General features: G+C 65.1%; 3 protein-coding genes across 34 annotated transcripts in view; all 3 read right to left on the reverse strand.

Moving 5' to 3' along the window:
- Positions 1-23: 23 nt before the first annotated feature.
- LOC116436997 (fas-binding factor 1 homolog) lies at positions 24-13,330 on the reverse strand. Of its 32 annotated transcripts, none has more exons than XM_032094454.1 (25): positions 12,309-13,325; positions 11,982-12,225; positions 11,750-11,791; positions 11,132-11,189; positions 10,959-11,043; positions 10,767-10,896; positions 9,818-9,913; positions 9,604-9,721; positions 9,405-9,529; positions 8,183-8,276; positions 7,645-7,858; positions 7,139-7,584; positions 6,692-6,729; positions 5,355-5,389; positions 4,754-5,149; positions 4,583-4,681; positions 4,322-4,419; positions 4,080-4,234; positions 3,512-3,630; positions 3,181-3,303; positions 2,121-2,294; positions 1,152-1,934; positions 937-1,057; positions 608-750; positions 24-168 (listed from the first exon to the last, which is right to left on the reverse strand). In XM_032094454.1, the coding sequence occupies exons 1-25, from the start codon at positions 12,585-12,587 to the stop codon at positions 109-111; spliced, it is 4,275 nt and encodes a 1,424-aa protein (XP_031950345.1). In that variant the 5' UTR covers positions 12,588-13,325; the 3' UTR covers positions 24-108. The 32 variants fall into 32 exon arrangements, 27 of the variants coding, with proteins under 27 accessions (XP_031950345.1, XP_031950342.1, XP_031950360.1 ...); XM_032094451.1 differs by having other exon boundaries at positions 4,754-4,994; positions 5,031-5,149; positions 7,139-7,858; positions 12,309-13,324; XM_032094469.1 differs by having other exon boundaries at positions 1,152-1,289; positions 1,758-1,934; positions 7,139-7,858; positions 12,309-13,324.
- A 227-nt stretch (positions 13,331-13,557) lies between these two features.
- Positions 13,558-17,224, reverse strand: UBL5 (ubiquitin like 5). Its single transcript, XM_032094671.1, has 5 exons — positions 17,122-17,224; positions 14,844-14,901; positions 14,633-14,716; positions 14,471-14,508; positions 13,558-13,767 (listed from the first exon to the last, which is right to left on the reverse strand). Exons 1-5 carry the CDS (start codon positions 17,204-17,206, stop codon positions 13,724-13,726), a joined length of 309 nt encoding a protein of 102 aa, XP_031950562.1. The 5' UTR covers positions 17,207-17,224; the 3' UTR covers positions 13,558-13,723.
- Positions 17,225-18,163: 939 nt separating this feature from the next.
- ADGRL1 (adhesion G protein-coupled receptor L1) overlaps positions 18,164-21,318 on the reverse strand; it is a 52,936-nt gene continuing 49,781 nt past the window's right edge. Inside the window, exon 15 of the mRNA XM_032094422.1 lies at positions 18,164-18,168. Within this exon, the coding sequence (XP_031950313.1) occupies positions 18,164-18,168 (5 nt within the window). The remainder of the gene's footprint in view (positions 18,169-21,318) is intronic.

The following is a 21,318-nucleotide window of genomic DNA, read 5'->3' on the forward strand; positions in this document are numbered from 1 at the left end:
TTCCTCAGCAGAGAGTTTATTTGTACAAAAATACGTTTATTTGTTTGTAAATGCAACCCGGGCGCGGGAGGCTCCGGGCACGGAGATCCCGAGGGATGCAGGGGGGCCTTAGGGCCGTTTCTTCAGGGACTCCAGGAAGATGCGCTCGTTCTCCAGGAAATCGTGGTCCTGAGGAGTGAGCCCCTTTTCCAGCCCTGCTCCCACCGGGCCGGTTCCAAACCCTTTCCAGATCCCACCCGGCTGGTTCCAAACCCATCCCAGCCCTCACCTGGTTGGTGCTGAGCCCCTTCCAGCTGGTTCCAAGGCCCGTTCCCAGCCCCGTTCCCACCCTGCTGGTTCCAAGCCCCTCCCAGCACCCACTCAGAAGGTTCCAAACCCCTTTCCCCAGACGGTTCCGAGCCCCTTTCCCAGCCCAGTTCCCACCTGGCCACTTCCAAGACTGTTCCAATTCCCACCCAGCTGTTTCTGAGCCCCTCTCCCAGCCCTGTTCCCACCCAAGGGCTTCCGAGCCCCTTCCAGCTCCCACCTGGCCACCTCCAGCCCCTCTGGGGCCACTCCCCAGCCCCTCTGGGGCCGCTCCCCAGCCCCTCCGTTGCTCTCCCCTCACCATCTGGGCGCGGTGCTTGAGCAGCAGGAGGTGTCCGTAGAGCGCGGCCGAGGCCAGGGGGTCCCCGCTGTCCCCCAGGAACATCCCCACGGGAGGCAGGAACCTGGCAAGGAGCCCCTCGGCGCCGGGAGCCACCGGGGCAGCTGCAGACGGAGACAGCGGAGCAGCCCTGTCCCTGCTGCCCCCCGGCAGGGCCTTCCCACCTCCTCCCCACCTCCCTCGCACCCTGGGCACCGCCGGCGAGCCCGGAGCAGCTCTGGAGCTCGAGGATCCCGACGAAACCAGCCCGGAACGTGCCCGGAGCGCCGATGCCGGCGCAGGAGCCTCACCCAGGGCGCTGCCCAGCCCGTTGGCGGGGACTGTCGCCGGCAGTGTCCCCGCGCCGCCGGGGGCCAGCTCATCCCGGAGCTGCTGCAGCTGCTCCCTCTGCCGCGCCAGGCTCAGCCGGTCCTGCCCCGCGCCGGGAAAAGGGAGCGAGAGGCGCCGTCGGGAAAGGCTCCGGCTCCCGGCGCGCCCGCCCCGGGCTGGGGAAGGAGGGATTTGCCTGGTGCAGACGCTGCTCCTGCTGCCTCAGCTCCTCCAGCTGCTCCTGCAGGGCCTGGAGCCGATCCCGCTGCTCGGCCCGGACGCTCCGCGCTTCCCGCAGCGCCCGCTCCCCGTCCTGGTGTTCCCGCGCAGAGCGCTGCGGGAACGGCACCGGGACAGGGGAATGGCACCGGGACAAAGGAACGGCACCGGGACAGGGGAACGGCACCGGGACAGGGGAATGGCACCGGGACAAAGGAACGGCACCGGGACAAGGGAACGGCACCGGGACAAAGGAACGGCACCGGGACAGGGGAACGGCACCGGGACAAGGGAACGGCACCGGGACAAGGGAACGGCACCGGGACAAAGGAACGGCACCGGGACAGGGGAACGGCACCGGGACAGGGGAACGGCACCGGGACAAGGGAACGGCACCGGGACAAAGGAACGGCACCGGGACAGGGGAACGGCACCGGGACAGGGGAACGGCACCGGGACAAGGGAACGGCACCGGGACAGGGGAACGGCACCCGGGCAGCGCCCGGCCCCTCGCGGCTCCGGAGGGACGCGGAGTCCCGGCCCTGCTCCCGGTCGGGCATTCCAGCGTGGATGCTCGGCTTACCTCGGCCAGGGCGTGGATCTGCTCCTCGCGCTCCCGCAGGCGCTGCTCGGCCCGGAGAGCCTTCTCCTTCTCCAGCCGCAGCTCCCGCCAGGCCTCCTCCAGCTCCTCCCTGTCCCTCGCCAGCTGCTCCTCCTTGCACCTCAGCTCCCGGCTGCGGAACTTCAGCTCCGCCTGCTCCTGGGACGGGCCCGGCAACACCGAGCGTCACCGGTGCCGTCCCGCACAGTCGCAGCTTCCCAGGGACGGGAGAGCCCCGGTCCTGCCCGGCCGCTCCGGGTTTGGGATGCGGGGCCGGGGGAGGCGGTGTGGGACCCCCCCGTGCCGGCACCCCGCGGGAGGGAGCCCGGGCAGGGCATCGGGGACCTTGGCCAGGCTCCTCAGGGCCGAGTCCATGCTCAGGGCCCGCTCCTCGTCCCGCTCCGCCCGCTCCTGGCTCAGCCGCTCCCGCGCGTGGAACTCGGCCCAGGCGGCCGCCAGCCGCCGCCGCTCCTCGGAGCGATCCCGGAGCTCTGCCCGCTGCTCCTCCAGCCACGCGCCCTGGGGGCCGAGGGACAGCTCCAGGCACCGCTTCCCGGAGGGTCTTCCCTCCTTTGGCCCGGCCCTGCCGCTTCCAGAGGCTGCGTCCAGCCGGGGAGCTCCGGCCCCGCCGCTTCCAGAGGCTGCGTCCAGCCGGGGAGCTCCGGCCCCGGGTGGGCACCCAGTGGGCTTGACCTGGCCTGTTCCGAGCCCCTTCCAGCCCCCGGCCCGTTCCTACCCGGCTGGTTCCGAGCCCCTTTCCCAGTCCCGTTCCTATCCCAGATGGTTCCGAGCCCCTTTCCCAGTCCCGTTCCTGTCCCGGATGGTTCCGAGCCCCTTTCCCAGTCCCGTTCCTGTCCCGGATGGTTCCGAGCCCCTTTCCCAGTCCCGTTCCTGTCCCGGACGGTTCCGAGCCCCTTTCCCAGTCCCGTTCCTGCCCCGGATGGTTCCGAGCCCCTTTCCCAGTCCCGTTCCTATCCCAGATGGTTCCGAGCCCCTTTCCCAGTCCCGTTCCTATCCCGGATGGTTCCGAGCCCCTTTCCCAGTCCCGTTCCTATCCCAGATGGTTCCGAGCCCCTTTCCCAGTCCCGTTCCTATCCCGGATGGTTCCGAGCCCCTTTCCCAGTCCCGTTCCTATCCCAGATGGTTCCAAGCCCCTTCCAGTTCCCACCCAGCTGGTTCCAAGCTCTTTACAGCTAGCCCCAGCCGGTTCCGAGTCCTTTTCCCAGCCCAGCTCCCCCCAGCCGGTTCCAAGCCCCATCCCAGTCACTCCCAGAGGGCAGTTCCAGCCCGTGGCTCCCACGTGGAAGCTCCAGCCCCAGGCGTGCATTCCATGGGAATCCCTGTTCGGATTCCCGGGAGTACCTGGAGCCGAGTCCCCGCTCACCTTGGCCTCGTCCCTGCTCACCTTGGCCTCGTCCAGCGCCGCTCTCTCCATGGACAGCAGCTGTGCCGTGAGCCGGCGCTGCTCCTCCAGCGCATCCCGCAGCGAATCCGCCTTGGAACGCTCGGCCACGGCCCTGCGGCGCTCCTGGGGCCGGACAGGGCAGCTCCAGGAGGGGTCTGGGCAGGGAGCCCCTCCTGCCGGGCACGGACACGGGACACAGAGGCAGGGACACCGGGCAGGGACATGGGACATGGGCACAGCTCCAGGAGGGGTCCGGACAAGGACACGGGGCAGGGACACAGACATGGACACAGCTCCAGGACACGGCCACGGCTCTGGGGTAGGGCCCCACCTGCTCCAGGAGCTGCTCCCGCTCTCCCAGCCTGGTCTCCAAGTCGGCCACAGCCTCCTGGAGCCGGCTCTGCTCCCGCTCCGCATCCCGCTGCTGCTGGCACAGCCTGTCCCGGAGCACTGGCGGAGGCAGGAGGATCGCGGGGTGCAGGAGGCGGGATCCACCCTCATCCACACGGAAATCCCGCACCGAGATCCCCCCGCGTTCGTGCTCCGCAGTCCCAGGACAGGGAGAAGGGAGATCCCGCCGAGGGATCTGCCCGTGGAAGGCAGGACTTGGCTCCCGGCCTCTGCCTCAGCGGGGGCAGCTTTTCCCTGTTTTCTGGGGCCGGTGGGAGTCCTGGACAGAGCTGAGCCCCGGTCCGAGCACCGCTGGACACTCGGACCCAGCGGAGCCTCCACTCAGGAAACCCCGCAGGAGAGATGGAACAGGGACCTACAGGGCTCCTTCTGGACAGCACGAGGGCTGGGTTTGTCCCAGGACCGTTTGGATTCCATGGGATCAGCTCCGATGCCGTTGGGATGGAGCAGAGGGTCCCACTGGAATGATGCACCTGAAGGGAATTTACCTGCGAGCTCCTCGTCCTGCTCCTGGGATCTGGGGTGATCCTGGGATCTGGGGCGATCCTGCGCCGTGTCCTGGCTCCAGGATGGGATCTGAGCCATCGGCTGCTCCTTCTCCTGCCGTGACCTCTCCTGCTGCTCCTCCACCTTTCCCTGGCTCCTGCCCAGGATGGATCGGGAAGAACCTCGGCACGCCCAGCCCAGGGAGGTGAGCAGCGAGCTGGGAGCACAGGTGAGACCCCGTTACCTGTGGGAGCTCTCCAGGAGATCCAGGTGCTGCTGCTGCCTCTGGAGACCCTCCAGGAGCAGTCCCTGCTGCGCCCGCTCCAGCTCCAGCGCCCGGACCTGCCGCGAGCGGGACGAGCTCCAGGTGCCACCCTGGGAACGGAGCTGCTCCGGCTTCCCCATCCCCCGGAGCCCTTCGGAGCGGGGGACGCGGCCCCTTCTCCTGCCCCGGGGTGCCACGGGTGACCCTGGTGACCCCCACAGGTGACCCCTCAGTCCTCACCTGGTTTTCCAGCTCCTCCACCCGGGCCTGGAGGCTGCGCAGGGCGATCCCACAGCCGGGATGCTCCTGGCATGGATGGGACTGGAGACCTTGGGAATCCTGGCGGGGATGGGATGGGAGAGCCCCCGGATCCTCCTGGCGGGGATGGGATCGGAGAGGCCCCGGATTCTCCTGGCGGGGCTGGGATCGGAGAGCCCCCGGATCCTCCTGGCGGGGCTGGGATCGGAGAGACCCCGGATCCTCCTGGCGGGGATGGGATGGGAGAGCCCCCAGATCCTCCTGGCGGGGATGGGATCGGAGAGCCCCCGGATCCTCCTGGCGGGGATGGGATCGGAGAGACCCCGGATCCTCCTGGCGGGGATGGGATCGGAGAGCCCCCGGATCCTCCTGGCGGGGATGGGATGGGAGAGCCCCCGGATCCTCCTGGCGGGGATGGGATCGGAGAGACCCCGGATCCTCCTGGCGGGGATGGGATCGGAGAGGCCCCGGATCCTCTGGGCAGAGCCAGGATGGGAGAGCTCGGGGATTCTCCTGGCGGGGCTGGGCTGGAGGAGTCTCCGGATGCTCCTGGCAGGGATGGGATGGGAGAGCTCCTGGATGCTCCTGGCAGGGCTGGGCTGGGAGAGCCCCCGGCCCCACCTGTGGGGACACCGGGATGCTCCTGGCACCTCCCGGGATGCTGCCCCCTCCCCCGGGAATGCTGATCCATGCCCAGCCCCCATTCCGGGGGGGATTCCCAGGGACCCCTCCCTGCTCCTGCCCCGGCACTCACCTGGGCGGGCGCGGCAGGACCCGGCACCTCCCGCTCTGCCGGGGATGGAAAACGGCACCGATCGGTCACCTGGACTCGGCAGCAGGAACGGAATCATCCCGAACCAGCCCAGCCCATGGATCCCAGCCCAGCCCATGGATCCCAGCCCAGCTCATGGATCCCAGCCCAGCCCATGGATCCCAGCCCAGCCCATGGATCCCAGCCCAGCTCATGGATCCCAGCTCATGGATCCCATCCCGTGGATCCCAGCCCATCCCATGGATCCCAGCCCAGCCCATGGATCCCAGCCCATGGATCCCAGATCAGCCCATGGATCCCATCCCATCCCATCCCATCCCATCCCATGGATCCCATCCCATCCCATCCCAGCCCATGGATCCCATCCCATCCCATCCCATTCCATCCCATCCCACCCCATGGATCTCTTCCCATGGATCCCATCCCATGGATCTCAACCCATGGATCCCATCCCACCCCATGGATCCGATCCCATGGATGCCATCCCATCCCATCCCATCCCCTGGATCCCGCTCCATGGATCCCAACCCATCCCATTGATCCCACCCCATGGATCCCATCCCATGGATCCCATCTCATGGATACCAGCCCATCCCATGGATCCCATCCCATGGATCCCATCCCATGGATCCCATCCCATCCCATGGATCCCATCCCACCCCATGGATCCCATCCCATGGATCCCATCCCATGGATCCCATCCCATCCCATGGATCCCATCCCATCCCATGGGTCCCAGCCCATCCCATGGGTCCCAGCCCATCCCATCCCATCCCATCCCAGCTCAGCCCATGGATCCCAGCCCATCCCATCCTATCCCATCCCATCCCAGCCCAGCCCATCCCATGGATCCCAGCCCAGCCCAGCCCATCCCATGGGTCCCAGCCTATCCCATGGATCCGATCCCAGCCCATCCCATGGATCCCATCCCATCCCATGGGTCCCAGCCCATCCCATGGATCCCATCCCACCCCATGGATCCCACCCCATGGATCCGATCCCATCCCACCCCATGGATCCGATCCCAGCCCATCCCACGGATCCCATCCCACGGGTCCCAGCCCACCCCAAGGGCAGCGTCCCCTGGGCACAGGGCTGGGCCCATCCCGCTTTTCCTGCCCCTCTGGGGGGATTCCCAGGACACCTGGGCTGGCCCCAGGGATGGGTGACCCCGCTCTGCCCGGGGGCCGAGCACCAGCAGCAGCCAGGTCCCCACCAGGACCATCCCGCGGGCACAGGGACCCAGCTCCAGAGGGCCCAGGGTGCCCCTCCCCAGGACAGGGCACCTCAGAGCACGCTGGGGGGGACAGAGGCCTCACCCTGCCCGCGGGGCCGTGTCCCGACGGGGAGCTCCAGCCTGGATGGGGAAACGAATCCCACAGGGAGAGTGAGGGGAGACAGCACCCTCCCCCAAGGCACCCCTGTGCCCCCTGTGCCCCCTGTGCCACCCGTTTCACGTCACCCATGCTGTGCCACCCGTCCCACCCTGCCCCACGCCGTGTGATCCCACCTTTGGCACCTGGAGGGAACAGGGACACCCCAAACCTCCATCCCGGGGGTCCCTCCCCCCCGCTGTGGTCACCTGGGCCACGGGTGTCACCTGAGCCAGGGGAGCCCCTCCCGGGAACTGGGAGGGCTGAGGGGGAAGCGGGAGGTGGGAAGAGCTCGGCTGGGGGAATTCCCGGCCTGGGACATCCCCCGGGCACACCCCGGGCTCCGGACCCGCTCCCCAGTGCCAGGAGGGAGCTCCCGGGAGGAGCCTTCACCTGCCGGGCCCGGGGGGCTCCGGGATCCTCGGGGGGAGGGGATTCTGCTCCGGAGCCTTGGCCTGGGATCGCCTCCGTGCCAGGGCAGCGCTGAGCCAGCTCCCGTCCCGCTCCCCTGCGGGATCAGCCCCCGATCCCGAGCAATCCTCCTGCTTCGATCCCAGTCCCGGGAAATCCTCGTCCTTGGATCCCAATCCTGGGAAATCCTTGTCCTTCCGTCCCAGTCCCGGGAAATCCTCGTCCTTGGATCCCAATCCTGGGAAATCCTTGTCCTTCCGTCCCAATCCCGGGAAATCCTTGTTCTTCTGCCCCAGTCCCGGGAAATCCTCGTCCTTGGATCCCAGTCCTGGGAAATCCTTGTCCTTCCGTCCCAGTCCCGGGAAATCCTCGTCCTTGGATCCCAGTCCCGGGAAATCCTCGTTCTTCTGCCCCAATCCTGGGAAATCCTTGTCCTTCTGCCTCAATCCCGGGAAATCCTCGTCCTTGGATCCCAATCCTGGGAAATCCTCGTTCTTCTGCCCCAATCCTGGGAAATCCTTGTCCTTCTGCCTCAATCCCGGGAAATCCTTGTCCTTCAATCCCAGTCCTGGGAAATCCTCGTTCTTCCGTCCCAGCCCCAGGAAATCCTCATCCTTGGATCCCAATCCCGGGAAATCCTCGTCCTTCAGCCCCAGCCAGGCAGCCCCGGAGGAGCGTCGGGAGCTGCTCCCAACTGGAAAGCTGCGGGGAGAGAGGGACACTGGGAACACTGGGAACACTGGGAACACTGGATGGGAGGGGCCATTGAGGACACCAGGGGAACATCGGGGAGCGGCCAAGGGACCCTGGGGACACCGGGGACATTGGGGACACCGGCTGTGGGGGATCCCAGGGACAGCGGGAACACGGGGGGACCCCCGATGTGAGGGGACCTTCGGGACACCGGCAGGGAGGGGACACTGGGGACCAGCCAGGGCACACTGGGGACACTGGGGACACTGGGGACCAGCCAGGGGACACTGGGGACACGGCTGGGTGGGGACTCCCCCCCGCCACCCCGGGTACCTCGGTCCCCGTCTCCGCCCGGCCCCGGAGGCCACCGAGGGCTCGTAGGATCCGAAGGGAAAATCCGGCTCATCCCGGCCCCCGTCCGGCCCTGCTGGAACAGCGGCCTCGAGTCACAATTCCCGATGGGATGGGGCCCTGGAGAACACCTGTGCCACCCTCCCCTGCAATTCCTGACGGGATTTACTCTCTGGAGAACACCTGTGCCACCCTCCCCTGGAAATCCCGACAGGATTCACCCTCTGGAGAACACCTGTGCCACCCTCCCCTGCAATTCCTGACAGGATTCACCCTCTGGAGAACACCTGTGCCACCCTCCCCTGCAATTCCCGACAGGATTCACCCTCTGGAGAACACCTGTGCCACCCTCCCCTGGAAATCCCGACAGGATTTACCCTCTGGAGAACACCTGTGCCACCCTCCCCTGCAATTCCCGACAGGATTCACCCTCTGGAGAACACCTGTGCCACCCTCCCCTGCAATTCCTGACAGGATTCACCCTCTGGAGAACACCTGTGCCACCCTCCCCTGCAATTCCCGACAGGATTCACCCTCTGGAGAACACCTGTGCCACCCTCCCCTGGAAATCCCGACAGGATTTACCCTCTGGAGAACACCTGTGCCACCCTCCCCTGCAATTCCCGACAGGATTCACCCTCTGGAGAACACCTGTGCCACCCTCCCCTGCAATTCCTGACAGGATTCACCCTCTGGAGAACACCTGTGCCACCCTCCCCTGCAATTCCTGACAGGATTCACCCTCTGGAGAACACCTGTGCCACCCTCCCCTGGAAATCCCGACAGGATTTACCCTCTGGAGAACACCTGTGCCACCCTCCCCTGCAATTCCCAACGGGATTCACCTTCTGGAGAACACCTGTGCCACCCTCCCCTGGAAATCCCGACGGCATTCACCCTCTGGAGAACACCTGTGCCACCCTCCCCTGCAATTCCCGACAGGATTTACCCTCTGGAGAACACCTGTGCCACCCTCCCCTGCAATTCCCGACAGGATTCACCCTCTGGAGAACACCTGTGCCACCCTCCCCTGCAATTCCCGACAGGATTCATCCTCTGGAGAACACCTGTGCCACCCTCCCCTGGAAATCCCGACGGGATTCACCCTCTGGAGAACACCTGCCCCGTTCCTTTGGCAGCTCCCACTGGGATTCACCCTCTGGGAAACGCTTTCCATGGCACCCCCACCCCCGGCTGTGCTCACCCGGCTGCTCCCGCTCCTTGGGATCCGCCTGCAATTCCGCCCTTCCCGCCTGCTCCAGGATTTTTCCCGCGGAGCCTCCTCCCAGCAGCTCCTGGATCCCGGTGCGGCCCTTCCGGAGCCCCTGCCTGGGGATGCCCGGCACAGGTGGGGGTGGCACCGGGACCCCCCCGTCCCCGTCCCCGTCCCGGTGTCCCCTCACCCTCCCGGCGCCCTCTGCGCGTTCCCGGCTCCGTCGGCGCCGCTCCCGAGCCCCAGGGACTCCACCAGGTCATCGACGTCGTCCCCAAAGGTGACGTGGGGACGTCGCGGGGCCGGGGCTGGGGGGGGAAGGTCACCGGTGGCATCTGGGACGTGCCCCGGTGTCCCCAGCCAGCTCTGGGAATCCCCCCGGGTCCCCCCCGTGCCCCCCTCACCGCTGCCGCTGCTCCGTCCCGGATCGTTCCCGGAGCTGCTCCCCGGCCCCGCCGGCTCCTCCTCCGGGAACGGCTTCTCCAGGGGGTCCCCGGGGCCTGGGAATTCCCCGGAGGGACGGGAGAAGGGAGGGACAATCAGAGATCCCAGTGGGACCGAGGGGGTTTCATGGAGAGGCTCTGGGAACAGGGAATGGGGTCTGATCCCGTGGGAATGGGGTCTGAGGGGAACAGGGAATGGGCTCTGATCCCACGGGAATGGGGTCTGAGGGGAACAGGGAATGGGCTCTGATCCCACGGGAATGGGGTCTGAGGGGAACAGGGAATGGGGTCTGATCCCGTGGGAATGGGGTCTGAGGGGAACAGGGAATGGGCTCTGATCCCACGGGAATGGGGTCTGAGGGGAACAGGGAATGGGGTCTGATCTCGTGGGAATGGGGTCTGAGGGGAACAGGGAATGGGGTCAGATCCTGTGGGAATGGGGTCTGAAGGGAACAGGGAATGGGGTCGGGTCCCATGGGAATGGGGTCTGAAGGGAACAGGGAATGGGGTCGGGTCCCATGGGAATGGGCTCTGAGGGGAACAGGGAATGGGGTCTGATCCCGTGGGAATGGGTCTGAGGGGAACAGGGAATGGGGTCTGGTCCCATGGGAATGGGGTCTGAGGGGAACAGGGAATGGGGTCTGATCCCGTGGGAATCGGGTCTGAGGGGAACAGGGAATGGGGTCTGATCCCACGGGAATGGGGTCTGAGGGGAACAGGGAATGGGGTCTGATCCCATGGGAATCGGGTCTGAGGGGAACAGGGAATGGGGTCTGATCCCACGGGAATGGCTGTGAAAGGAACAGGGAATGGGGTCTGGTCCCACGGGAATGGCTCTGAGGGGAACAGGGAATGGGGTCTGATCCCATGGGAATGTCCCCACGGAAAAGCAAAGCAGAATTCCCGGTACCTTTTTTGGGATCCAGCACCTTCCCAGCGCCTTTCCCCGGCCTGGACCCGGCTCTGGCCATTCCCAGGAGTTCTGCATCCAGCTCATCCAGCTCATCCAGCTCATCCAGCTCCTGGGGAGGGGGCAGCTCCTGCCCTCACCTGCACCTCATGTGGGATTCCCAAAAACCTTGGGAATTCTGCCCCGGCTCACCTCTGCCGCTTCCGCATCCTCCTCGGGGAACTTCCCGCTCTCCGTGGGGAATTTGCCTCTGGAACGCTGAGCCGGGGTCCCCCTGAGGCACAGCCCCGGTCGGGGGCGTGGGGAGGGGTCCCGGGGATGGCAGCAGGTGGGAAGGGCCGGGGGCACAGGGAGGGGCTCAGCTGGGGCTCACCTGCGGGAAGGGCTCCCGGGAGCCCCGGGGAGCTGGAGCCGGGGGCTCCTCTGGAAGGGAGGGAGGGACCGGGATGGACTCGGCTCCAGGAGGGAATGGGGGGATCCCTCCCGGTGATCCCAGGGCAGGGGATTCCCAGGGGATTCCCAAGGGATCCCCTCCAGGTGATCCCAGGAGCAGGGCATTCCCAGGGGATCCCCTCCAGGTGATCCCAGGAGCAGGGCATTCCCAGGGGATCCCCTCCAGGTGATCCCAGGGCAGGGGCATTCCCAGGGGATTCCTTCCAGGTGATCCCAGGGCAGGGGATTCCCTCCAGGTGATCCCAGGGCTGGGGTATTCCCAGGGGATTCCCAAGGGATCCCCTCCAGGTGATCCCAGGGCAGGGCATTCCCAGGGGATTCCCTCCAGGTGATCCCAGGGCATTCCCAGGGCATTCCTAGGGGATTCCCAGGCCATTCCCAGGTGATCCCAGGGCATTCCTAGGGGATTCCCTCCAGGTGACCCCAGGGCATTCCCAGGCCATTCCCAGGCCATTCCCAGGCGATTCCCTTCAGGTGACCCTAGGGCATTCCCAGGTCATTCCCAGGGGAGCCAAGCGCTCCCACTTTACCATCGAATCCCAGGAGGTCCCCGAGCACGGCGCTGATGGGATCTGGAACAGGACACGGCCCAGGCGATCCCGGGCGATCCCGGTGGGTTCCGCGCCCCCGGCAGGGGGGAAACGCTCCCGCTCTCAGCCTGGAGCATTCCCTGCCCCTGGGTCCCCCCTCCCCGCTCCATCCCGGCCTTCCCAGGGATCCAACCCCGCTGGAGATGGGATGAGGGCAGGTGAGGGCACTCACCTGAGAGCCGCCTCCGGGCCTTGGCAGCCTGCGGGCAAACACAAATCCCCTCGGGAGCAATCGAAGCCCCGGGACACCCCCCACACGAAAGCCGCGTTTCCGTGGAGCGCCCGCCTGGATCCCGCCTGGATCCCGGCCCCTCACACTCACCATGGCGCGTCCAAGATTCCCAGGTGATTCCAAGCTCCACCTGCCCGGTGCCGGCTCCGGGAGCCCCGGGCTCAGCCCCGCACCGACCGCGCACCTGAGGGGGGAGAGGAAGGCGCTGCTTGGGGTCCCGGGACTCCCCCGGCTCGGGGGTCCCGGGGTTCCCCCCACGTTTCTCACCCAGCGCCGCACTCGGCATGGGCGCCGCCATATTGCGCGCCAACCTAAAGGAAGGCCCCCGCTGCCATAGCAACGAGGCTGCCCCGCTGCGCGCCTGGTTGGAGGGCCACCGTTACCATAGCGACAGGGCTGCCCGCGCGCCTCCCTCAGGGAAGGCCCCTGCTGCCATGGCGACGCGGCTGCCCCGCTCAGCGCCTGGTCTGAGCCGTCCCCGCGATCTTCTGTCGCGATACTCCCCCTTATCGCCGGCGGTTTCCACATGTCGTGGGCTTTATCCATGTAAAGAGCTCTGGGTTGCCATCCGGGATCCTGCAGGATCCAGGCTCAGTTACCCTCGTACGATCGTCGGACGTAACATCCCGATGTATCGCCATACAGTCCTGACATCCCGACATCCCATCCCGGTATATCGCCATACAGTCCGATATCCCGATATCCCATCCCACTATATCGCCACAGAATCCTGATATCCTGATATCCCATCCCTCTATATCACCATACAGTCCCAATATCCTGATATCCCGATATCGCGATATCCCATCCTGCTATATTGCCATATAGTCCCAATACCCCAATATCCCATCCCACTGTATCGCCACAGAATCCCGATATCCCGCTATATCGCCACACAGGCCCGATATCCTGCCACCCCGATATCCCATCCCGCTATATCGCCACACAGTCCCAATATCCCGCCATCCTGGTATCCCAATATCCTGATATCGTGATATCCCGCCATCCCGATATCCCGCCATCCTGATATCCCGATATCTTGCCACACAGTCCCGATATCCCGCCACCCCGATATCCTGATATCACGATATCCTGCCATCCCACCACACAGCCCCACCATCCCGATAGCCCGCCATCCCGATATCGCGATATCCCACTATATCGCCACACAGTCCCGATATCCCGCCATCCTGGTATCCCAATATCCTGATATCGCGATATCCCGCTATCGCGACATCCCGTCATCCCTCCCCACTCCCGGCCTCCCCCGGCACGAGCAGCTCCCGTTGTGTCCCTGCCCCGCTCCCGCCGGGCTCCCGCTGCCTCCCGCCCCGCTGCCGGTGGGGTCCTGGTGGGGTCCCGGCCGCCTCCCCGCTCCCTCTCCGGCTCCCGGTTCCCTCCCGGTTCCCTCCCGGTTCCCTCCCGGGCTCCCGGAACGCTCAGGGCAGGAGCACGCCCGGCTCGCGGCTTCCCCAGCGCCGCTCCCGGGGTCCCGCAGCCCCAACGAACGCCCGGAGACCCCAAAAACGCCTTTATTTATAAACAAACAGAGCGGCCTCGGAGCCTCAGCGCGGCCCCGGGGGGCGAAACGGGGAAAAAACGGGGAAAAAATGGGGTAAAAATGGGGAAAAAATGGGGTGGGGGGGCACTGGGAGGGAACTGGGAGGGACTGGGAGGGGCCGCTACTGGTAGTAGAGCTCCAGGTTCATCCCATCGTGGATCTCATCTGGGCGGGAGTCAAGGAAAACGCGGATGTGGGGTTCGGGGGGGATGGGTTTGGGGAGGGGTTTGGGGGGGATGGGTTTGGGGAGGGAGCTTTGGGGTGGAAGGATTTTGGGAGGGGGGTGGATGGATTTTCGGAGGGGGTTTTGGGGCTGAAGGATTTTGGGGAGGGGTTTGGAGTGGATGGATGGATTTGGGGGTGGAAGGATTTTGGGGAAGGACCTTTGGGGTTGAAGGATTTTGGGGAGGGGTTTGGGGTGGATGGATTTTGGGGGTTTTGGGGTGGATGGATTTTGGGGAGGGGGCTTTGGGGTTGAAGGATTTTGGGGTTGAAGGATTTTGGGAGGGGGTTTGGGGTGGATGGATTTGGGGAGGGGGCTTTGGGGTGGATGGATTTTGGGGTGGATGGATTTTGGGGAGGGGGCTTTGGGGGTTGAAGGATTTTGGGGAGGGGGCTTTGGGGGTTGAAGGATTTTGGGGAGGGGGCTTTGGGGTGGATGGATTTGGGGTGGATGGATTTGGGGAGGGGGCTTTGGGGGTTAGAAGGATTTTGGGGAGGGGGCTTTGGGGTTGAAGGATTTTGGGGAGGGGGCTTTGGGGTTGAAGGATTTTGGGGAGGGGGCTTTGGGGTGGATGGATTTTGGGGGTTTTGGGGTGGATGGATTTGGGGTGGATGGATTTTGGGGAGGGGGCTTTGGGGTGGATACAGTCCCCGAGCGTGACGTGGTCCTTGAAGATGGTGTACCTGGGGGGGAGGGGAAGGGAGCGGCGTCACCCCCTGCCCCACATCCCGGGGCCGGGCTCACGGCCCCCCCGGGCCCCCCAAAACCCCCGGGGTGCCCCCCCGTGCCCCCCAGACCCCTCCTCACCATTTCTTGAGCACGATCTTGTCCCAGCGCGTCCCCGTCTGCGCCGCGATCAATTTCTTCAGGTCCCGGATCGAGTCCTCGGGGCTGCGGGGCCGTCAAGGAAAACGGGGGAAGCGGGAGAGACCCCCCTGACCCCCCCTGGAGCCCCCCCAGCCCCTCCTGGGCCCCCCAAAACCCCCCGGGCCCCCCAAACCCCCCCCGGGCCGGGTACTTGCATTTCACCCGGACCTTCTTCCCCAGGCGGTCGTTGCAGACGACTTCGATCATGGCTGGGAACGGGAATGGGGAGAGGAGGGGGAAAAATGGGGGGAAAGGGAGGAAAAGGGGAGGAAAAGGGAGGGAAAGGGGAGGGAAAGGGGAGGGAAAGGGAAAGAGAAGGGGAGGAAAAGTGGGGGAAAAGGGAGAAAAGGGAAAGAGAAGGGGGAAAGGGAGGAAAAGGGGAGGAAAGGGGATGGGAAAAGGGAAAGGGGAAGAGGAAAGGGAGAAAGGGGGGAAGGGGGAAAGAGAAGAGAGAAGGAAAAGGGGAGAAGGAAGGAATGGAGGGGAAAAAGGGGGAAAAGGATGGGGAAAAATGGGGGGAAAGGGAGAAAAAGGGGAGGAAAAGGAAAAGAGAAGGGGAAAAGGGGAGGAAAAGGGAAAAAGAAGGGGGAATAGGGGGAGGAAAAGGCAGGGAAAGGGGATGGGAAAGGGGAAAGGGGAAAGGGAAGGAGAAGGGGAAAAAGGAGAAAGGGGGGAAAGGGGGAAAAGAGGAAAAAGAGGAAAAAGAGAGAAGGAAAAGGGGAGAAGGAAGGAATGGAGGGGAAAAGGATGGGGGAAAAGGGAAAGAGAAGGGCAGAAAAGGGGGTGGGAAAGGGGAGAGGGGAAAGGGAAGCAGAAGGGGAAAAAGGGAAGGGAAAGAGAGGGGGAGAAAAGGGAGGAAAATGCAGGGAAAGGGGAAAGGGAAAGAGAAGGGGAAAAGGAGGGAAAAGGAGAAAGGGGGGAAAGAGGGAAAAGAGAGAAAGAAAAGGGGAGAAGGAAGGAATGGAGGGGAAAAAAGGGGGAAAGGATGAGGAAAAATGGGGGAAAAGGGGAGAAAAAGGGAAAGAGAAGGGGAAAAGGGGATGAAAAGGCAGGAAGGGAGGAGGAGAAAGGGGCAGAGAAGGGGAAAAGGGAGGGGAAGAGACAGAAAAGGGGGGAAAGGGAAAAAAACGGGGGAGAAGGGGGGAAAGGGAGGAAAAGGGGATGGGAAAGGGGAGAGGGGAAAGGGAAGGAGAAGGAGGGAAAGGAGGGAAAATGAGAACGGGGAAAAGGGGGGAAAGAAGAAGAAGAGAGAAGGAAAAGGGGAGAAGGAAGGAACGGAGGAGAAAAAAGGGGAAAAGGATGGGGAAAAACGGGGGGGAAAAGGGAGAAAAAGGGAAAGAGAAGGGGGAAAGGAGGAAAAGGGAAAGAGAAGGGGAAAAAGGAGGAAAAGGGAAAGAGAAGGGGAAAAAGGAAGGAAAGGGGGAGAAAAAGGGAAAGAGAAGGGGGAAAAGGAGGAAAAGGGAAAGAGAAGGGGAAAAAGGAGGAAAAGGGAAAGAGAAGGGGAAAAAGGAGGAAAAGGGAAAGAGAAGGGGAAAAAGAAAGGAAAGGGGGAGAAAAAGGGAAAGAGAAGGGGGAAAGGGGAGAAAAAGGGAAAGAGAAGAGGAAAAGGGGAGAAAAAGGGAAAAGAGAAGGGGGAAAAGGAGGAAAAGGCAGGAAGGGAGAAGGGGAAAGGGGCAGAGGAGGGGAAGAGGGATGGGAAGAGACAGAAAAGGGGGGAAAAGGGAAAAGAACGGGGGAGAAGGGGGGAAAGGGAGGGAGGAGAGGGAGGAGGGAAAAGGGAGAGGAAAAGAGGGAAAAGAAAGGGGACGAGGAACGGAGGGGACCGGGGATTAACGGGGAACAGCAGAGATAACGGGGGGGAGCGGAGAGACACCGGGGGAGGGGGGGAGGTGTCGGTAACGGAGGGGGTTGAACACGGAACAGCCTCACAGCCCCACCCCCCGCACCCCCCGGAGCCCCCCAGAACCCCCCGAGCACCCCCCGGTTCCCCCGGAGCCCCCCAGAACCCCCCGAGCACCCCCCGGTTCCCCCGGAGCCCCCCAGAACCCCCCGAGCACCTCCCGGTTCCCCCGGAGCCCCCCAGAACCCCCCGAGCACCCCCCGGTTCCCCCGGAGCCCCCCAGAACCCCCCGAGCACCCCCCGGTTCCCCCGGAGCCCCCCAGAACCCCCCGAGCACCCCCCGGTTCCCCCGGAGCCCCCCAGAACCCCCCGAGCACCTCCCGGTTCCCCCGGAGCCCCCCAGAACCCCCCGAGCACCTCCCGGTTCCCCCGGAGCCCCCTAGAACCCCCCGAGCACCCCCCGGTTCCCCCGGAGCCCCCCGGTCCCTCCCGGTGCCCCCCGGGTACCTCCCGAGCCCCCCCGCGACCCGCCGGTATCCTCGGGACCCCCAAATCCCTCCCGACCACCTCGGGCCCCCCCCCCCGGTACCTCCCGTGCCTCCCCCGCTCCGCCACAGCCGCCGCCGCCGGAACCGGAAATGGCGCCGGGAGATAGGCGCCGGAAGTGACGTCATCAGCAACGGCCAAGATGGCGGCGGCTGCTGAGGGGCACGGGGAGAGGAAAGGGGGAGAGAAATGAGGGAAAGGAGGAGAGAAATGCGGAGGGAATGGGGGAAATGGGGAGGGAAATGGGGAGAAAATGGGGGGAAATGGGGAAATGAGGGGGGAATGGGGGGATGGGGGAAATGGGGAGGGAATGGGGGGCTCCGGGGGGAATGGGGGAAATGGGGGGAAATGGGGAGAAATGAGGGGGGAATGGGGGGGAAAGGGGAGGGAAATGGGGAGGGAATGGGGCAATGAGGGAGTGGGGAGGAATGGGGGAAATGGGGAGGAATGGGGAGAGAAATGGGGGGAATGGGGAGAGAAATGGGGGGAATGGGGGGGAATGGGGAGAGACTGGGGAGGGAAATGGGGGAAATGAGGAGGGAAATGCGGAGAGAAATGGGGGAAATGGGAAGGGAATGGGGAGAGAATGGGGAGAGAAATGGGGGGGAATGGGGGGAAATGAGGAGGGAAATGAGGAGGAATGGGGAGGGAAATGGGGGGAAAGGGGAGGAATGGGGGAAATGGGGAGGGAAATGAGGAGGAATGGGGAGGGAACTGGGGGGAATGGGGAGGGAACTGGGGCCAACGCGCTGTTGCCAAGCGTGGGGTTGATAAATCTTTCTCCAGAAAAGCCGTTGTGCAGGGTTTGATGACCAAAAAGGGGTTTTTAGAGCCTCCTAAGGAATTCCTGCAGCTCCTGCGTCCCCCCCAATTCCCAACATCCCGGGGGGATCCCGTGGGCTGGAGTGGGACCCCCAGAGCTGCGGGGCCGGGGGTCAGGAGGGTCCTGGAGCGTCAGCAGTGGGATCCCCCCTCCCTCGTCCCCCTTCCCGGGACGGGGCAGCTCCGGGAACGCCGTCCCAGCCCCAGAGGCTCCGCCAGAGCTGGGGGGCACTGGGGACACCCGGAGGGACGGGACAAGGGGTTCACCCTGGGAAAGGGGTGGGGTCGGGTGGGTTTTGGGGAGAAATCCTCGGCTGCGGGGCTGGGATGGAATTCCCGGAGCGCCCCTGGGCTGTGGGGGCAGGGCCGGGGACCGGAGCCTCTGCCGGGTGCGGCTGCCCTCGGCGGGGATCGGCACAGCCCGGGATGGGAGTGGGCACGGAGCAGCCCGGAGCCCCCGAGCGCTGCCAGGAGGGGAGGGAGAGGCGCCGGTGCCGGGGGAGCGATCCCGGAGGGACGGAGGGAGGGAGGGAGGGAGGTGTGGGATGGAGGATGTGGGATGAAGGATGTGGGATGGAGGTCCGGGATGGAGGATGCGGGATGGAGGATGCGAGATGGAGGTTCGGGATGGAGGATGCGGGATGGAGGATGTGGGATGGAGGTCCGGGATGGAGGTCCGGGATGGAGGATGCGGGATGGAGGATGCGGGATGGAGGTTCGGGATGGAGGTCCGGGATGGAGGATGTGGGATGGAGGTCCGGGATGGAGGATGCGGGATGGAGGATGTGGGATGGAGGATGTGGGATGGAGGTCCGGGATGGAGGATGTGGGATGGAGGTTCGGGATGGAGGTTCGGGATGGAGGATGCGGGATGGAGGTCCGGGATGGAGGATGCGGGATGGAGGTCCGGGATGGAGGATGTGGGATGGAGGATGCGGGATGGAGGATGTGGGATGGAGGATGTGGGATGGAGGTCCGGGATGGAGGATGTGGGATGGAGGTCCGGGATGGAGGATGTGGGATGGAGGATGTGGGATGGAGGTCCGGGATGGAGGATGTGGGATGGAGGATGTGGGATGGAGGTCCGGGATGGAGGATGCGGGATGGAGGATGTGGGATGGAGGTTCGGGATGGAGGATGTGGGATGGAGGATGTGGGATGGAGGTCCGGGATGGAGGATGTGGGATGGAGGATGCGGGATGGAGGATGTGGGATGGAGGTTCGGGATGGAGGTCCGGGATGGAGGATGCGGGATGGAGGATGTGGGATGGAGGATGCGGGATGGAGGATGTGGGATGGAGGTTCGGGATGGAGGATGTGGGATGGAGGTCCGGGATGGAGGATGTGGGATGGAGGATGTGGGATGGAGGTTCGGGATGGAGGATGTGGGATGGAGGTTCGGGATGGAGGTCCGGGATGGAGGATGTGGGATGGAGGTCCGGGATGGAGGATGCGGGATGGAGGATGTGGGATGGAGGTCCAGGATGGAGGATGTGGGATGGAGGATGTGGGATGGAGGATGCGGGATGGAGGATGTGGGATGGAGATCCGGGATGGAGGATGTGGGATGGAGGTCCGGGATGGAGGATGTGGGATGGAGGATGTGGGATGGAGGATGTGGGATGGAGATCCGGGATGGAGGATGTGGGATGGAGGTCCGGGATGGAGGATGTGGGATGGAGGATGTGGGATAGAGGTTCGGGATGGAGGATGCGGGATGGAGGATGTGGGATGGAGGATGCGGGATGGAGGATGTGGGATGGAGGATGCGGGATGGAGGTCCGGGATGGAGGATGTGGGATGGAGGTCCAGGATGGAGGATGTGGGATGGAGGATGTGGGATGGAGGTCCGGGATGGAGGTCCGGGATGGAGGATGTGGGATGGAGGTTCGGAATGGAGGTCCGGGATGGAGGATGTGGGATGGAGGTTCGGGATGGAGGTCCGGGATGGAGGATGTGGGATGGAGGTTCGGGATGGAGGTCCGGGATGGAGGATGTGGGATGGAGGTCCAGGATGGAGGTCCGGGATGGAGGTCCGGGATGGAGGTCCAGGATGGAGGTCCGGGATGGAGGATGTGGGATGGAGGTCCGGGATGGAGGTCCGGGATGGAGGTCCGGGATGGAGGATGTGGGATGGAGGTTCGGGATGGAGGTCCGGGATGGAGGATGTGGGATGGAGGTCCGGGATGGAGGTCCGGGATGGAGGATGTGGGATGGAGGTTCGGGATGGAGGTCCGGGATGGAGGATGTGGGATGGAGGTTCGGGATGGAGGTCCGGGATGGAGGATGTGGGATGGAGGTCCAGGATGGAGGTCCGGGATGGAGGTCCGGGATGGAGGTCCAGGATGGAGGACGTGGCCAGGGGTGAAGGTCAGGGAGAGCTGGAGGAGCAGAGGCACCCCCGGGCCACCTCCCCAAAGGACGTCGGGCGTGGTGGCACCCGCTCGAGCCTTGGGATGGGGATGGGAGCGGGGACGGGGACGGGGATGGGGATGGGGATGGGAGCGGGGATGGGAATGGGAGCGCGGATGGGAATGGAGACGGGGACAGAGATGGGGATGGGAGCGGGGATATGGAGGGAGGCAGAACAGGGACAGGGACCCCCCCCAGCCGCTGCAGGGCCCCCGGCTTCTCCCGGGGCTTCCTGGGGGTGGCAAAAACACCCCTGATGTGTCCTGCGCCGGGGGTCCGGATGCTCCGGGGGTCCCGGTGCTCCGGGATCTCCCTGTTCCGGGATCCCCCTGCTCCGGGATTCCCCTGCTCCGGGATCTCCCCGCTCCGGCATCCCCCTGCTCCGGGATCCCCTTGTTCCAGGATCCCCTTGTTCCAGGATCCCCCTGCTCCGGGATCCCCCTGTTCCAGGATCCTCCTGTTCCGGGATCTCCCTGTTCCGGGATCCCCCTGCTCCGGGATCCCCCTGCTCCAGGATCTCCCTGCTCCGGGATCCCGCCGCTCCGGGATCCCCCTGCTCCAGGATCTCCCCGCTCCGGGATCCCCTTGTTCCGGGATCCCCCTGCTCCGGAATCCCCCTGCTCCGGGATCCCCCCGCTCCAGGATCTCCCTGCTCCGGGAGGGGATCCCCCGGGCTGTTGGGGATCGCGGGATGCAGTTCGATGTCGCGGTCCTGGGGCTGCGGCAATTCCCGAACCCTTCGAGCTCTGTGCTCCTGGTGCTGCTCCGGGTGACACAGCCGGGGAGGGTGACACAGCCCGGGGGGGGTGACACAGCCCAGGGGGGACACGGCTGCTCCGGGTGACACAGCCCGGGGAGGGTGACACAGCCCGGGGGGGGTGACACAGCCCAGAGGGGACACGGCTGCTCCGGGTGACACAGCTCAGGGGGGGTGACACAGCCGGGGGGGTGACACAGCCCAGGGGGGGTGACACAGCCCAGGGGGGGTGTCCGGGTGACCTCCAGG

The sequence above is a fragment of the Corvus moneduloides genome, chromosome 32 (genome assembly GCF_009650955.1).
Source record: "Corvus moneduloides isolate bCorMon1 chromosome 32, bCorMon1.pri, whole genome shotgun sequence".
Classification (NCBI taxonomy): Eukaryota; Metazoa; Chordata; class Aves; order Passeriformes; family Corvidae; genus Corvus; species Corvus moneduloides.